We start from the raw sequence: 17986 nt of genomic DNA, 5'->3' as shown, positions 1-17986 counted from the left end.
TTACGGAACTCTCACTTCACTCACCGATTACGGAATCGACTCAGAAAATTTAAGTGACGGTATCGTAATTTTTCACAAGAGATTCAGATAAAAATTACGGAACGCTCCGGAAAAATTTCGGGAACAGTTCCGTAAAATTTCCTACAACCACATTTCGCTCCGGAATTACGGAAAAGATACGTAATTTTTATTGAATATTTCTCTCCGTGTATGACAGTGAGCATGTCACTGAGTGATGTTTTATTTATTTTTCGCCATCAATACATTGATGATGGGCTTCCGAATGCTCTGAAATATCTGAAAAGTTTATAGCTTTACAACACTAACTAGCGGCAAAATTTCGGATGTTTACTACCACCTGCAGGGGTACTATAAAAATTCCAATGTTTCGAATACTTCGTGTGAACGGGTATTTATAAAATTCTGTAATTAGGCATTAAAAATTACATTTAACCCTAAGAAAAAAACGTGGATGGATGGTCTGAAATTGCACCACCACGTGTGATTCTCAATGTCAAATTTTGAGGGTTATTCATTCAGTTTACAGTGGTGTGATTCAGAGTTGATTAATTTAAATGTGCAACCTGTTGTGCAAGCGATTGCGAATATACAGAAAATGAGACATCTTGTTGCCCTTGTCGAGGCTCAGCCTGTCTTGTGGGAGAACGGTTAATCCAGGTATTGCAACCAGAATAAACTCATGTAGCAAGCAATTGGTGGACAATTGCCTTCTCCACGTCCAAGTATTGACTTTATAAGCATAAAATTATGTACCAAAAAATTTCACAGAAAAACCTAGCAAATTTGTTAGACAATCCTATTGGATGTCTACTGAGCTTTCTAATAGTATTTGGCCGATTCCATTGACATGTTTAATAGAAAATATTCTATAGAAGAAGTCAATAGAATTCGATTTCTCCATAGAACTTATTCTACTGAGATATTTTCTATAGAATTTCTAAGACTCAAATTTTCTAAATTTTTTAAATTATTGTGGGAAATTCTCAGTATTTAAAATCTCGACATTTCTGAAGAGAAACGTTACATTCCTTGAAGGAGTTTTTAGAAATTAGGGCCATTCATACTGTTCGCGCTCAATGACGAAGACTTCATTCAGGGTTTCAGGATTTTCCAGAGGGGGACTAGGTGGCGGCGACGGTGGAGAAGGTCAGGTGATAAAGCAGATGTCGTCATCTTCATTTAAAAACATCACTTAATTTTCAATAACGAACGGTGCGTCAGGGTTGATACGTCTCGTCTCCAGTTGACTATCCCTCAATGCGACGAAAATGCACCACGTTAAATACCCTTTTAGAAATAAAAGTGGTCAACATTCCCCATATGCATTGATATAAATTTCATTTTATGCTCATAAAATTAGTGCTTGGACGTGGAGGACGTCATTGTCCACTAATTGCTCGCCACATGAGTTTATTCCGGTTGCAATATCTGGATTAACCGTTCTCCCACAGGACAGGCTGGGTCTCGACAAGGGTAACAAGATGTCTCATTTCCTGTAGATCCGCAATCGCTTACACAATATGTTGCATATTTAAATGAGTCAACTCGGAATCACACCACTGTAAACTGAGCGAATAACCCTCGAAATTTTACATTGGGAATCACACGTGGTCGTGCAACTTCAGACCTTCCATCCTTGATTCTTTTTTAAGGGTTAAATGTAATTTTGAATGCCTAATTACTGAATTTATTGAGAATTATTTCCTGCGTCAATCATAAAGTACTCTGTCTTCTCATAAATTTTGACTCACTCATTTTCTCAAATTTTATTTCAGTCCGATGGGGGCACGCTTTTTTGTAGCGGCTTAGTATAGCAGCCGAATACCTTACCACAGCACCTCGCGACGATTCGTAATAATTCGGACATCCTCGATCGGATGATTAATACCGTTGTCGCGAGAGCACACTCTCGTTCCAGCTCTCATGGTGTAAACCAAGTTACGTTTGCTGTAAGTAAATCTAATTCGATATATATTAACCCCGAATGTTATACGTTACAAAAACCTATCTACCCTTTACCGAATCCCCACTTTTTTTTTATTAAATTTTAAATTTAACGGTTTTCGGTGATTTTGAGAGTTTTAACATTTTTTTGTTTAAAACTAGAGGGCCTAGAGAATTTCTGTTAGCGGATTCAGAATCAGCGGAATTTAATCTTTTTAATGCGGTTAATTTCATCTCTGAGAGAGCCAGGTCCGAAATTTTGTCGAACTGTGTTATTGCTGCAATTCATTGTATTATTTTCCATATTTTTGCGATTTGTTACGAAATGACTTCTTATGCAAAAAGAAAATATTTATTGATTGTAGTTGAATGCGTCTGTCGAAAACTACGTTGAATGTGTTTATTGAATGAATTTTTTTTCATCTATACATGTGTTATTTAGAAATATAATTCAAGTTCATTTTTTTATTGAATTTTTAATTTATCGGTTTTCGGTGAGTTTGGGGACTTTAGCATTTTTTTGTTTAAAACTAGAAGGCCTAGAGAATTTCTGTTAGCAGATTCAGAGTCAGTGGAATTTAAACTTTCTAATGTGGTTAATTTCACCTCTGGGAGAGCCAGGGTCCAAATTTTGTCGATCTGTGTTATTGATGCAATTTATTTTATTATTTCCCATATTTTTGCGATTTGTTATTAAATCACTTCTTATGCAAAAAGGAACTATTTATTGATTGTACTTGAATGCGTGTGTTGAAAACTACGTTGAATGTGTTTGTTGAATGAATTTGTTTTTTTAATCTTTACATGTGTTATTGAAAAATACAATTCAATTTCATTATATGACTTTAATACAAGTCTTCGAAATGATTTAGCTAACCGTTTGATTGAATGAAGTAACGGTTGATAGTGGACGGGGAAAAAATCATGTTCCAGATATTCTGTGAAAATAGAATTTCCACTGAAATGTCAGTCGGTGAAAAATATCAGGTAACATGGCATCCAATTAATTCTGTCTCTGCAGATGAAAGTTGATATTCCTCCATATTTAAACCGTCTTTATTTTGACAAAATGTCCATTGGAGTAGCAATGATCGAGCGAGTGATCGAATAGAAAATTCCCCTTGTGTTTCACTCTATAATTCTCTGCAATTTTTTAATATACTACTGAAGAGATCATGCGAGAATGAATGTATTTCAAAAATAGTTGAATAATAATCCTATTGCTATGATTTATATTTCATGTATTGATAATTATTAATATTAATTATATATAATATCAATTTATTCTCATGCAATTATTGAAGTGAAATTTACAGTTATATATACAGTTATATATTACAGTTACATAAATTTCTTCATCAAAATGCAAATTTTAAATGACGAAATTCATTCAAACATTGTTTTATCTGTAGACGCTAGTTAAAATTTTTGGTTGAATTTCCATTATATTTTTTAGAAATTCTTGTCATATTTTAGTTCCACCGAAATTTCAAGGTATTTCCTCATTAAAAATTGAAAATTTTACGGAAAAATTATTGAGAACCGTAAATTTCAGCTCAATTTTTCAATGGAAATGAATATAAATCAGGAAAATACCGGTATAGTTTTGAATTTTCAATTAATTGACAATCCCGGTGGCTTGACGCAATGGTTAAGTTCGTTGCCTCACATGCGAAAGGTCCCGAGTTCAAAACCCGGCCGGGTAGAATGGTGCGATCTAAACATTTGAAGTCTTGATCATCATCGCAGTATACCCTAGCCCGGTCGAAGCGATGTAAAATGACGATAAAAAAAAATTAATTGACAATCCATCGAAACTTGGAACTGATTATTCATGTTTTCTCGGACAACGCAAATCAGTTGAGGAATTCTCGTTTTTGAGGATATCCAAGTACATTTTCCAATTTGATACAGACTCCACTATAGATTCAACCATTTTCAATCATCAAATTTGTCAATTAAATGGCGCCAGAAAAATTTGAGAAAAATCATGAACATTCAGCGTCAATCAAATAAATTTTGCACAGAATTATTATTCTTTAAAACATTTGTAGTTTATGAATGAATAATTGTTCAAACAATTGGAAACTTAATTTTTTTGGGTATGAAATTCAGTTCTGATAAAATTCTGAATATAAATACATTTGTTACGATTCCGAACGAATGATTTTTATTATTTCCTCAACCTTTCTCCAAAAATGAGCTTTCTATATTTTTTTTTTAGATTTTTCAATGTTTTCTAACAATTTGACATCGGTATTCAAATTCAGACCTGTAAAATTTAAATAATAAAATCAGTGTAGAATGTCTGAAACTTGAGGTCGAATGGAGCTCAAAGGAAAGCTCTGATGTTTGACTATAAAAGTAGAAAAGCACTTCACTGCAGAAAAAGTAGCCAAAATACTTGAGTACCCCTAATTTGGAATTTCATTAAATTTTTATATGAGATATGAAATTGCATGAGTTTTATCCTCTCAATTCCATGCAATCACGCACGAAAAAATTTAATAGAAAAATCTAGCGAATTCTCTAGACAATTCTGTTGGATTTCTATTGAACTTTCTACTATTTTTTGGCCAATTCTATTGAAATGTACAATCGAAAATATTCTTCAGAAAAACTCAATAGAATTCGATTTTTCTGTAAAACTTATTCTGTTGGAATATTTTCTATAGAACTTCTTCGGCCCAAATTTTCTAAGTTTTTTGATTGATTTTCGTGTTGAAAATAAAATAAAAATAGAATGAAAAAAACTCAGTAATTTTGAGCCGAGTAAATTTTATAGAATATATCCCAATGGAGTAACTTGTATAGACAAATCGAATTCTATTGACTTTTTCTCTAGAATATTTTCTATTAAAAATTTCAATAGGATCAGCCAAAAACTAACAAACAGTTCAATACAAATCCAATAGAATTGTATAGCGAATTCGCTACGATTTTCTATTTAATTTTCTCGGGCGTGATGTCACTCAATGAAATTTCAATTTTCCGCCAACAATGTATGTGGAAACATCATGAGACTCGCTCATACCCTCAAAACAGCAAAAACTGAAAAATTAGAAAGAAGTAAAATTGAAAGAAAATGAAATGTTCTCCAAAAAAGTAATAAAAATTACTCACTGTTAAGCTCAATAACAACAGTAGTGAATGGTGGTTCAGCCAGATTAGTGTTATTCGCTTTGCACGTCAATTTGGCATGATGCTGGCTCCTGGCTAGATCCCTGAGTGTGACACGGTTCACAGTAACCGTGTTAATCTCACCAGTTGGTCCCTGGACCTCACGTTCTTCGTACGTTGCGTCGATCATTCTGCCCTCCAGAAACCACATCACCTGAGGTTTTGGCTCCCCTGTCATTAACAAAATATCCAGTATAATATATTACATATCAATCAATAACAGAGACACCTTAATTAAATCATCAATGGAGGAAGTGTTTCTGTTCATCAGTCTAATTGGGATTGGTAAACGCCGATCCACTCGTCTGTCACTACTACGTCACCATCTTCCTTTGATGCCAATGCCTCAAACGAGATCATACACAATTTCCAATTCAACGGATGAATCAATCAGTTGATTGAATTCAATCAACCTTAAAAGCAGGAATCACGAAAATGATGGATCTTCATGGCATAATTTGTCATTTCGTCGATGTTCCGAAATTTAATAATTATTGTATTTAATAAATACAGAAAAATAACTTCATCTTATTGCTAGAATACACACAGAAAAATGGTTCTTTTGAATCAAATAAAAATGTTGAGGTGCAATTCTTTACTTCTTTCAAGAATATCTTTGTTGCAAATGAATAAACTTGCTTAGTTATTTCGAGAAAAGAGATTTAATTATATTTAACAAACAATTTACTTATTTCAAATAAATGGTTTTATTATATTAAGAAAATGACATTTTAATGTATTTTGTGAAAGACTTTCGAAAATTTGTTTCAAAAACATTCGTGGGCTGTGTGAAAAATGGTCGTATGAACCTAATCTAGGAAACGTGAAATCTGGACAATTTGCGCTCTGTACATGCGTTCAACAATTTTTATGAACGTAGTGAGTTATTGCTACGTACCGTTCCGTAAAATTACTCAATCGTTGGGGAAAAATTACGGAACGACTTATTTCTAAGGAACAAATTTTTACGGAACAAATCGTAAAATTTACGTGGCGATAAGTACAATTTCAATTCCGACTCACACTTTTTATTGAATTTTACTTCGTTCGTGGATTACGTTTCGAAGCGTAATTTTTACTCTAATTTTTACGTTTTTGTGCTGGTAATTTTTATTTAATTATTCTATTCTATTTTAATTTTTCTATTTTCTAAATCAAAGAGGTACAGAAAAAAGTCTTAATATTAGGGTGTGACTTAATTTTTACAGATTTTGTCTTCGAGCTTAAAATTATATTGAAGATAGAAATATATTAGCGGTCTTTTTTGGTTTTGAAAGGATCGGACAGAAGGTTTCAGAGCACGGAACGACAAGTCTATGTAAGTTACATAACCTTTCAGAATAGCAGAGTTTACGATGGCAACTGATAAATAGCACATTCGGCACTGCATTTTATACGAATTCCAACAAGGAAAAAATGCATCTGAAGCACGGGAATCAATGTGTAGTTTTCTTGGTGCCGACGTTGTACCTTATGAAACGTGTAATTATTGGTACAAACGTTTTAGAAGTGGTGATTTCGATCTGAGTGACCAGCCGCGTCCTGGACAGCCTCGAAAGTTTACAGATGAGGAATTGCAAGCACTACTGGATGAAGACTCAACGCAAACGAAACAAGAGCTTGCGGCTCAGTTAGGAGTCACCCGAACAGCTATTTCTAAGCATTTGTGTCAAATGGGAAAAATTCAAAAACTTGGACGGTGGGTTCCCCATGTGATGACCGAAGACAACCTAGGTCAACGTATGAACACGTGCCTTTCACTGCTTGCCCGGTAACAAAAAAAGGACTTCTTGTGAAGAATTGTGACGGGCGATGAAAAGTATATTTTTTACAAGAATCCCAAATGTAAAAAGTCGTGGGTAGATCCCGGACAATCCAGTACATCGACGCCGAAACAGAACATCCACTTAAAGAAGATTCTCCTCTGTATGTGGTGGGACATGAAGGGTGTGCTTTATTACGAACTCCTGGAAACAGGTCAGACGGTGACTGCAGAACGCTACAGCCGACAACTGAACAAACTGAGCGAAGAACTTGATCGGAAAAGGCCATTTACTGGGCAAGGAAGCAGGCAAGTCATACTGCTGCATGACAATGCTCGACCTCACGTTGCTCGCGCGACTCAGAAGACTCTCTTAAACTTGGGATGGGAAGTTCTCCCGCATACGGCATATTCACCAGACTTGGCCCCATCCGACTATCACTTGTTCCGGTCCATGCAGCACGCCTTAGTGGATAAACAGTTTAAAACGCTGGACGATGTGCGTAAATTCGTCGATGACTATCGCCTCGAAGCCTGCAAGTTTCTTTCGCGACGGCATTCGAATGTTACCTGAGAGATGGCGCAAGGTCATAGGAAACGATGGATAATATTTCCAAGATTAAGTTCGTTGTTCTCTATTGTTTTATATTAAATAAATTTACTGAAAAATCTGTAAAAATTAAGTCACACACCTAATATAATGTTAATATTTCCCGTCCGTGACTTTCCAGATATTTGTTAGAAACAGAATTGAATTCACGAAATAAACAATGAATTGATTTCTCGACTTTGTATTACCGTTAAAAAATGATGACTTTTATTCAATAACCTCCGCTCTCACGTTTTATCAACACAAACACCCGATCCGATGTGGTCCCCATTAATTAAACGACGCGCATTGGCGATTGTGTGGGAGTACATCAATTAAACCGTGGGAGGAGGAAATGGGAGAAACAAAATTTCATAATATCCCTGTATAATGGTACCATGTACCAAAACAGTACGAAATAAATAAAAATAATATCGGGAAGGGCTGGGAATTAATTTAGCACATCGAATTAATGCCCAGGATCAATTCAATGCTGAATGCTTTATTATTTAATACAGCTACCATCCGCTTGTTTTCGTTAATCTGTTGCATGGTTCCGGAAATCCTAGGATTTTCGATCAATGGACCATTCAAAAATTCAACATTCAACATTCATGAGCGATTGAAAATTAATAATTGGATTCGATTGTTTATATTTGTAATGAATGGTCAAGCATAATCAATTTTATATTAGGGGAGGGGGGGCAAAACGGACCAACGGGGCAAAACGGACCGGAGGGCAAGTTTGAGGGGAATCAGAAAGAAATCCAATGATGCAGACAATGTTCCATGCATTTATTGTGAAAAACGTTTTTATGACAGTGGTGGGGAGCGGATTCAGTGCCAGAGTTGCAACGGTTGGGCTCATTGTACCTGTGCTAACATTGATGAAAATGCAGGACCCACGTACTTTTTTTGTGACGAGTGCAAAGAATCAGACTAAAACTTTATTATTTATTACTAACCTCATATTTTATATTTGTTATTATTCATTATTGTTATTCATCATCATTGTTATTATTTATTTTTGTTATTAATCATCACTGTTATTATTTATTATTGTTATTAATCATCATTGTTCTTATTCATCATCATTCCATCCAATTTCACCAAGACTTTTGATTAGAACGTGGACATTTTCGTATTCATTAGAATGAAGTTATCTTACCATGATGTTGTTCTCAATTTTCATTAATGGCAGTATACTTTTCACGTTCACCTCTAATAATAAATTATAAAAGTCAATTACGAAGTGAAAAAGGTGTCATTATTGAAAGAAAAAACTTTCCTGCGGGGTTTAACTGGTTCAAAAATAGTATCTGGCGTCTAACTNCATCATTGTTCTTATTCATCATCATTCCATCCAATTTCACCAAGACTTTTGATTAGAACGTGGACATTTTCGTATTCATTACAATGAAGTTATGTTACCATGATGTTGTTATCAATTTTCATTAATGGCAGTATACTTTTCACGTTCACCCCTAATAATAAATTATAAAAGTCAATTACGAAGTGAAAAAGGTGTCATTATTGAAAGAAAAAACTTTCCTGCGGGGTTTAACTGGTTCAAAAATAGTATCTGGCGTCTAACTNCAAAAATAGTATCTGGCATCTAACTTCATCACCCACCGCCCACCACCTCCTCCTTCATCACTCTCACCCCTCCTATTCAGTGATGAATTTTGGAAAATTTTATTCGTGAGAAAAAAAAACTTTTTTTAGGGGTCCATTTGGCCCCCAGCGGTCCGTTTTGCCCCCCCACCCCCTATTTATACTGATGGCTCCTGAAACCACGCAATGTCAATGTTCAAATAAATTCAGTATTTCCAATTCGCATAATGGTTTTCAGTTCAGATGAACTTCGCTTACGTGGTCTATGATATTGGAGGTTTCATGGACAGTTGACTACCAATTTTCAGGACAGTGACACTGAATGCGATTAAGGGAGAAAAAAATCATGAAATTTCAGGTTGCACTGAAAATTCAAAGTCCAGAATTTTAAGCGGCATAAAGACGAGAAATCCTTAATTTATTTGAATTTCTAATCAAATATGAATATTCGGCGTCACATTAAATTGAATTTTTAGTGAAATCTGAAATTTCATGATTTTTCCCCCTAAATCCTGAAAATTCAAGGATATATTTACCAGAATTTCCGGAATTTGGCACGGAAAATTCAGACAAAAATTTTTAACAGTGTAAATTGTAACAAAGGAGAAGGGAAAATATATTAGAGATTATTGTGATTCTAATTATCCCTCATTGTCCCGTTTATTTGATTAGTAATCAACTATCCATGAAATTTCCTTTTTTTTTTCTAGCAGTGTATTTTTCAACGATTTCAATGGCAATTTCTGGCGCTGTGATGTCAGCTCCCCTAATAATTTCCCACTTCACAAAATTCTAAAATGAAAAGAATCATTTTTGCATTCAGAAGCCATAATCACACGAAATTATTCTGCCATATAATATTCCATTTCACTCTGTAATTTCCTATCCCACAATAATATCCCGCAATATTCCCCCTAAAAGCTATGTTAAAGTAACCCCACAATATGCGTTATCGCACATTACAACCCGACCCCTGCGTTGCACGCGTGTCATCGTTATCAGTGGGTAAACTAAAACAGTTATAAAGCACGTGTGTTCAACCCACGAAACAGCGTCACGTACTCAATGAGATAGAGAGAGAGAGAGTGAGAGAGGGGCACAACGAGAGACACAAGTAGTTTAGATAGAAACAGAGGTGTACAACTGGAAATTCCCGAGTTCACCTGGGGTAGAGGAATTCTGCGTGACTTTATGCGACAATAAAATAAATTAAAGCATACCGAGAGCCACGTTTCTCAACTCCCCCTACCCCACCACCAGCAGACACTAAAGAAGTTTGGAAAAAAGTTTTTCCCCCAGTTTCTACCCTGAATTGTGCATGATATGGGGAGAATGGTACAGTGAGAATAACAAATCCCACGGGAGCGAGACTGGACTGAATATCACGTTAGTTGATGCAAGTGGTATATGTACTCTTCATTTTATTCTACGGTTTCGTCGCTCTGCTTCGTTATTTTGAATACTGGCTGCAGGAGTTTGCATTGTGCATGCTGTCGGTCTGACAGTCTCAGATATACAAAGTTTTTAGGGAATTTTTGAGGCTCTGGAGTCTGACGGATAGTTTGGAATTATTTTTTACGTCTCGGTGATTTTACAAGGGGCGTCATAGACTGCGTGGCTTCTTTTTTGAACCATCTTCACTATAAAAATTATGTGGTTCACACAGAAAAACCTGAACGTAAATTACGTTTTAGAAGGCGTCGTTTACATTTTCTGACGCTAAAATTACGATTACATAAAAGTAATTGACCATTTTTTCCGTATTTTACGTTTACTTATCCGTAATTAACGACGAAGAAAAGTTATTTCAAGCGTAAAATACTGTTACGTTTGGAAAACGGAGTAAACGGACACGTAATTAATTAATAAAAGGGGCGGACGGTTTATTAATTACGAAGGTAGAATGCAGTCGATCACCCGGAGAGAAACATTCAGTAAAAATTACGGAACAATTCACGTAATTTTTATAGGAATGGAAGAGAAGAAATCTGAAACGTCTAGTGAATTTTCAGGTCCATCACCGAACAAAGTACGAAATTGTCACGTAATTTTTCCCGAAGAAGTGTTACAGAAACTTCCCGACTTATTGCTCCAAAATCAAAAATTCTTGAACGTTCAACAATCTTTATGAAGCTGGTGAGTTATTTTTACGGTTCGTTCCGTACAATTTCTCAATCGTTGGGGAAAAATCACGGAACGACTTGTTGTCCCCATAGCGGTGAGTCATCAGACGGGTGGTTAATTTTTACGGAACAAATCGTAGAATTTACGTGGCGATTCGGACAATTCCAGTTCCAACCCACACTTTTATCGAATTTTATTTCGCTCACGAATTACGTTTCAAAATGTAATTTTTACGTTTCTTTTCCGGTAATTTTTATTGAATTTTTCTCTCCACGCACTTCAGGATAATTTCAGAGTATCAAATGACGATAGATTCAGATGACAGTTACATTTCAGCAGGCTTCACACGCCTCCTTTAGATAGTTTTGTTTCGTAAATTACGCCTAAGTTAACCGCAATAGCATATTATGTTACAAGTGTGACCCCTCAGGCGTGAAACACGCTTATTAAAATGTAAAAGACGCTTTGTATTTTATAACACGCCTTTTTGAAGCCTCAATTCCGATTTTCATGACGGAAAAAAAACCGCCGGACATATTGACGTTAAGCGTAAAATAAAATTTAACAAAACGTAATTTACATTTACGTTTAAGAAGCCATCGGAATTGAAGATGTGAGATAGTAAATAAATATCTGAATGATTAAAAGAGAATTTAAATGATTAAAGATAAATCTTAAACCACTAGAATTCAGTTGTTTATAATTAAGATATGCCAAGCGCGTCAGAATATTGATAAATGGTCAGCCTTTAGCGCACTCCGTCACTCCCAGATACAAGTTTCGCAGAATTTTCAAGCTTCCGCGATCTTTAATAGTTGAGAATTGTTTTTACGTTTCAGTGATTAATCTCGGAGGTAATTGGCCGTGGAAATTATCCTGGGGGATTTATTAAGGTCCTTTGTCGTAGATTTCGTGAGACGATAAACTGAAGTTGAGAAATTCATCAAAAGAAACGAGCAATTGGATTTTTTCACAATGCAAAACAAAATTGAGTTGAAATTTAGTGGATTCATCCCGGTAATGAATGGCCGCTAGGAAAAACATCAGAAGACATTTTTCGTAGAAAGTTTCGTCAGCTGCGAATAAAGTCTTCTGATATTTTGCGTGACGATCACTCGTTCGTGAGATGAGTGTGCAATTAAACAAACTTTTGCAGTCAACAGAAAAAATGAAGATTTCATTATTACGCAAATATCTTTGGAACTAATGGGTTTATCGAAGATTATCCGGAAAGTTTTGTGTGGATGATAAACTTTTCTATAGAAGGATCTTCAATATATTCGGTTGTAAACGTATTTGGACTGACGTCGGTGGCCGAGTGGGCTAGATGCAAGTCTAGTGTGCGGAAGGTTGCGAGTTCGATTCCAAGTGGAATCGATTTTTTGCTTGGAAGGTTGCTAATAGAGTCACCCGCATCTTGTCCAGTAATCGACAACTTTAGCCATGTCTTAAGAAGGTAAGACGACAAAATCGCAAATCGAATGATCCGTTTCGAAATAACGGCGATCTTTGCGTTAAATCGCAAAATTGAAGTATCGCGTTAAATCGCGATGTTAACATCTATGTGTATAGTACAAACTGAGTTGAAATTGAAGTTTTTAAAACAACCGCCTGTACCCGAGGACAAAAAGTCAAACAGAAACCAAGATTGGGCCAAGATTGGGCCAGTATATGACAATACTTTGGAGAGATGGTCTCGGTCTCATGAACTATGGAAATCTTCGGTATGATCTCACCCTCGAAATACGCAGGATCGCCTCCTCTCTTGATGACTCCGAGTCAATTTATGTCATCTCGGCCTCAAGTTTTTCATGTTTTTTAATGTAACATATCGGTTTTTGTCTCGGTTAGTGATGCCGCGTGAGATTTTACGAGACAATATTTTGGAGAGATAGTCTCGGTCTCGATGAACATGGAAATCTTAGGTCTCGTCTCAGTCTCGAAATACGCAGTATCGACTCTCATGATGACTCCAAGTCAATTTATTGCATCTCGGTCTCAAGTTTTTCATAGTTTTAATGTAAAATCTCTGTTTTTGTCTCGCTTTGTCTCGTCTCGATTTTCTACATATATAAAATGCGAAAAAATGGAAACCGAGGTGAGATAAATTGACTCGGAGTCATCACGACAGAAGTCGATACTGCGTATTTCGAGACTGAGATGAGACCAAAAATTTCTCCGTTCACTGAGACCGAGAAAATCCCTCCAAATTATTGTCTCGTGATGTCTCGTAAAGTCTCTCGCGGCATCATCACTAATCTCGGTTTTCTCCGTATAGAAATGCGGAAACCTGGAAACCGGGAGGAGATTAATTGACTCGGAGTCATTACGAGAGGGGTGGATACTGCGTATTTCGAGACTGAGACGAGACCAAAAATTTCCGCGTTCACTGAGACCGAGAAAATCCCTCCAAAGTATTTCTCGTGATGTCTCGTACAGTCTCTCGCGGCATCACTAATCTCGGTTTTCTCCATATAGAAATGCGAAAACCTGGAAACCGGGAGGAGATGAATTGACCCAGAGTCATCACGCGAGAGGAGTGGATACTGCGTATTCCGAGACTGAGACGAGACCAAAAATTTCCGTATTCACTGAGGACAAGATTCCCTCAATTTACTTGAGTTTTGAATCAGACTATGAATATACGTTAGCAAATTAGGTACGCCAAATGTTTAGTTGAAAATTCGAGAATATATTTACCCAGATTTTTCTGACTTACATTTATTTTTATGGAACGATAAAACCGAAATTTAGAGTTGAAATTTATTTTTCAGGCATTTTTTCAAGCACTTGAAATTCCCTGATATTTCACTGCAACAGTTGCTGGATGAAAACTTCTCCAATGTAGAACGTTAAATATTTCCGTGTTAAACTCAACCCTTTGAAGGCTTTAATTATCCCTCAGCGTCGGGTTAAATTTTTATACAGTGTTGAATTTAATTATTTACCCTGAATCGTGTTCATTACCATGTTTATGATGACACCATATCGGTATTAATTTTCACTCCATTCATTGCTTAATTTCAGGATTAATATAAAAGAGAATGTATCTCTACCATTCACCTAAGGGGAAATTTTTTCATCACTGATATTCCCATTTTACGTGGTCACTATTTACTTAATTGAATCAACGTTCTCCGAGTCAGGGCAACATCGCAATTAATATCTCAAGATTTTCACCCCTCAGCTACCATTTATCTCCCCTACAAGCAGTGACTCACTACCATTCCCAAAAACTCAATGGAATAATCCTTGAGATTGCCTCCAGATACAAATAATGAAAAATCAATACCAGCTGTTGCGTTATAAATGATGTCACGATGGCGACTCAGGGCTTCTACTTCTGAAAAATTACACGAATCGAATTAGCCTCGAATGCACGTTCTCTACCGTCAGTTTTTCCTCTGTGACAAATAGCAGGAAGGACAAAAAAATTAGATCAGGAATACACATCAAGAAACATTATCACAAGAGTGGGGTATGTCTTTGTGACACAACCCAAAGTAATTGTTATTTCCTTTCGGAAACCGGAAGCCCACGGCTCGCTGATTTCACTCAACAAAAACCTCGTCTATACTCGGGGTTATTTCTACTCTGTAAGATGGTACGGTTGTTGTACATTTTTATTGGATGGCAAGAGTAAAATGACCTTCTGTCTCACTTGAGAAATAATGGTTTTCGAAAAATTGTACATGTTCGACGCAAGGGAACCACTGACAAAATAATGAGAAGTATTATTCGGTTCTTACTGAAAAGTGAGAGCACTATTTTTTTTGATAATATGATGTCTATCCAAAATTTTCCGACAATATTGATATGAAAAAAATGGAAAACCAAGCGAGGTGTCGAGTAGATAATAATAAACTGTAATTCATATTGCTATGGGAGAAATAACGCCAAGGATTGAACAAAAAAATTCCAAATAAAATAATCAGTAGAGGCATGAGCTAGATTTTCTCAGCAAACTGGAGCAAACTGGATTTTCAGTACACTGATAGACTGATTCATTTATTCCAAATGAGATTCGTTAACTATTAACAAATGGCAGAGTTGAATATGATTCATTTATTCCAAATGAATATTCGTTAATAGTTAATGAATGATTCACTTGAAAATTCAAAATCGAGTCAAATACGACTCCTCCAATGTGCATTTGTTAACTATTAACGAATGAACATTTGGTGAGACTGAATAGACCCTCGTCTCTAACCAAATCCATTAGCTAACAATAACTAATTCTTTATATCAGTGTACTTTTTCACCAAAAATAGGGGGAAAAGTGCGAGATTAATAGTGAATTTTACTCCGTTGGCCTGGGATAATTTACTGAACGTAAGGGTGATTTGTATCGAAAATGTAAAATTTACTCTGCATCCCATAAAAAATCATCCCAGTGAATGTGAATAATTTCTCCAATTTCTCGTATAATTTTTCTGTAATGGCGAATGATTTTTACCATGACCTTCAGACGGGTACAAGACAAGAAAATACCCTGCCGGTGTCGGAAATTTTTTCAATCGGTGGAGTAGCATTGTACTCTGCAGAATTCTACGTTACAGTTTTGCTTCCGAATGGACGCATTGTAATCTTTCAATTCATTTTTCCATTTTTTTGAGTTAGAATAGCTAATTTTGCGCTCAGGAATCTGAATATGTTGTTTACACAACCAGTCGATCTAATTTCATGCTTCTTCTAATGAGAATTCTAATTGGAATTTAATTAGTGTTTTATTTTTTAAGATCTTGATACTATTCGGAATTTAGTTTTACCATGAACGTTGAGAGGGGATAATCCTTTATCTTGTGGATGAGCGATGACTCGAAGCTTTGAAAGTGAGAAATTATTTGGACTATCTGAACTTTGTATATTGGATATAGAATATTTTGTTGAGAATAATTTTTTTATATAATCCGCGTAAACTCATTATCTTCTTTGTGATACTACATTGTTGATTGGATCAAAAATCTATGTTGCGTGTGGTAGGAAAAGTGGGTTGTGAGTGTAGACATATTTAGAATCACCCAATTTGTTTATTGCCAATGTTATATTCACACAGGGAAGAATAAAGGAGACTAAATATTGAATAATCCCTTTGTTATTTGTCAGACAAATTAACTCAGGGAACTGAAAGGCAACGGGAATGGGAATAAGTACCAGTATAAGTTTCTGAGAAGGGAATATCGAGGAAGAAATGTGCGAGGAAAAAATTGTACGAGGAAAATTTGGGGGGAAGAAATGCCGAGGAAATATCCTCGGGGGAGAGAAGTCACAGAATCGCCGTAAAAACGTCAAAGCACGTAGTAAAGGCTCACAAGAGTCTGAAGCGAAGGTCAGAAATATGGTTCAGAAATGAGAATAACGAATAAGATTCAGCAATGAAGATCATGGACCAAGGATCCAAATTGTACTAGGAGTATCCATTCGGAAGCAAATTGCTAATCCATTGACCAAAATGACTACACCAATTTGCCAGAAACAAGCACTTGCCCACTTGTTTACTTTGAGGTATTTTTGTTCAATCCTTTGGATTATCTCGTTGGAGCAATCTATTATCGTTCCTTATAGCAGATTATTATTAAAGATTCGACTTTTTCTGACTTGGCTTTTTTAATTTTTCATCTCATGGACGAGAAAGTAATGCCTCTACCACCCAGCAGTTAATAACGCTCATCCCATTTTCTGTATGCCAAATATTTTCTACACTCTTTCTCTTTCAAAATCGAGGAGCTAATATTAAAAGTTTTTACTACAGAAAATTGATACTTTTGACTACTGTCAATTGAAGTAAATCACCTTTTGACATTTTTAGGTGCTTACAGTGTAAAATCCTGAAAGACGCAGGAGCGTTTTTAAAGTGTCTGTTATATTCTCACGTCTGTTAGAAGAGTAAGCGATGAGTTTTCTTTAACCTTAGTCTGGTCACCTCTGGTCACCTCTGGTAAAAACATTTTTGAGTTCTTATACTCAAATTATATTGAGTTTATTTGGTACTTTTGAAAAGAACCAGTCAGGTACTCAGTACAACCAATTTTTTTGCTTGTCCCAAATAACAAAATACTTGTGACAAGTACTGAGGTACTTCTCACTAGTATACAGGTACTTGATGCATGATACTTGCATCAAGTTGTTTTGTAACTTCCAGGAAGTACAAAAATGTGTCCTTTCCCCAGAAACCCCTTGGTACTGGGTACAAGTACTTTTTCTACTGATCAAAAGTAATTTTTTTTTGGGTGGACAAAGTCATATTTTTTTTATTTTTCGGTTAGCTAGTCAATTGTAGTTCAAGAAAAACGACGCGCGGCGGGTTTCCCTCATAGGGTTAATTTCTGCCCGGGAAATACTCAATGTCACAATTGCTCAAATTTTCATGAACTAGGTTACGCTTTATGGATCTCGGCATAAATTTCAAAGGCCATGTTCAAAATATGCATGAATGCTCTACAAAATAATACAGAATAAATAACCTCCTTTGGTATGAATTTCTGCCCCCTTCATTAATTCCATTGAATTTTTTTCTCTACCGAGAGAAACCCCGAAAAAAACATCTTAACGTCCCTTCGAGATGAAAAACTATTGACATTTGAAAATAGCTATTCTCGAATTGAACGTAAACAAATGAAACTTTAGATTCGCCACTGTGAATGTAAAATATTTCAACCCACTATGGAGACACTGGGTTAGGGGTGGGAGAAGTGCCCGTGGGGAGATGAAGAGGCAAAATAGTATAGACTCTCCCCCCCCCCCCCCCCCCC

At 35.9% G+C, this 17986-nt stretch overlaps 1 protein-coding gene across 2 annotated transcripts in view; it reads right to left on the bottom strand.

Annotated features, from left to right (window-relative positions):
* The window catches only part of LOC107036046 (hemicentin-1), a 276704-nt gene that overhangs the window by 108232 nt on the left and 150486 nt on the right, over positions 1–17986 (bottom strand). For both annotated transcript variants that reach the window (XM_015253766.1, XM_015253767.1), the window contains exon 6: positions 5089–5316. In XM_015253766.1, coding sequence (XP_015109252.1) covers positions 5089–5316 — 228 coding nt within the window. The remainder of the gene's footprint in view (positions 1–5088; positions 5317–17986) is intronic.

The sequence above is a fragment of the Diachasma alloeum genome, unplaced genomic scaffold (assembly GCF_001412515.2).
Source record: "Diachasma alloeum isolate Michigan unplaced genomic scaffold, Dall2.0 Dall_scaffold_00203, whole genome shotgun sequence".
Classification (NCBI taxonomy): domain Eukaryota; kingdom Metazoa; phylum Arthropoda; class Insecta; order Hymenoptera; family Braconidae; genus Diachasma; species Diachasma alloeum.
This window is presented reverse-complemented; position numbering and strand designations above follow the sequence as displayed.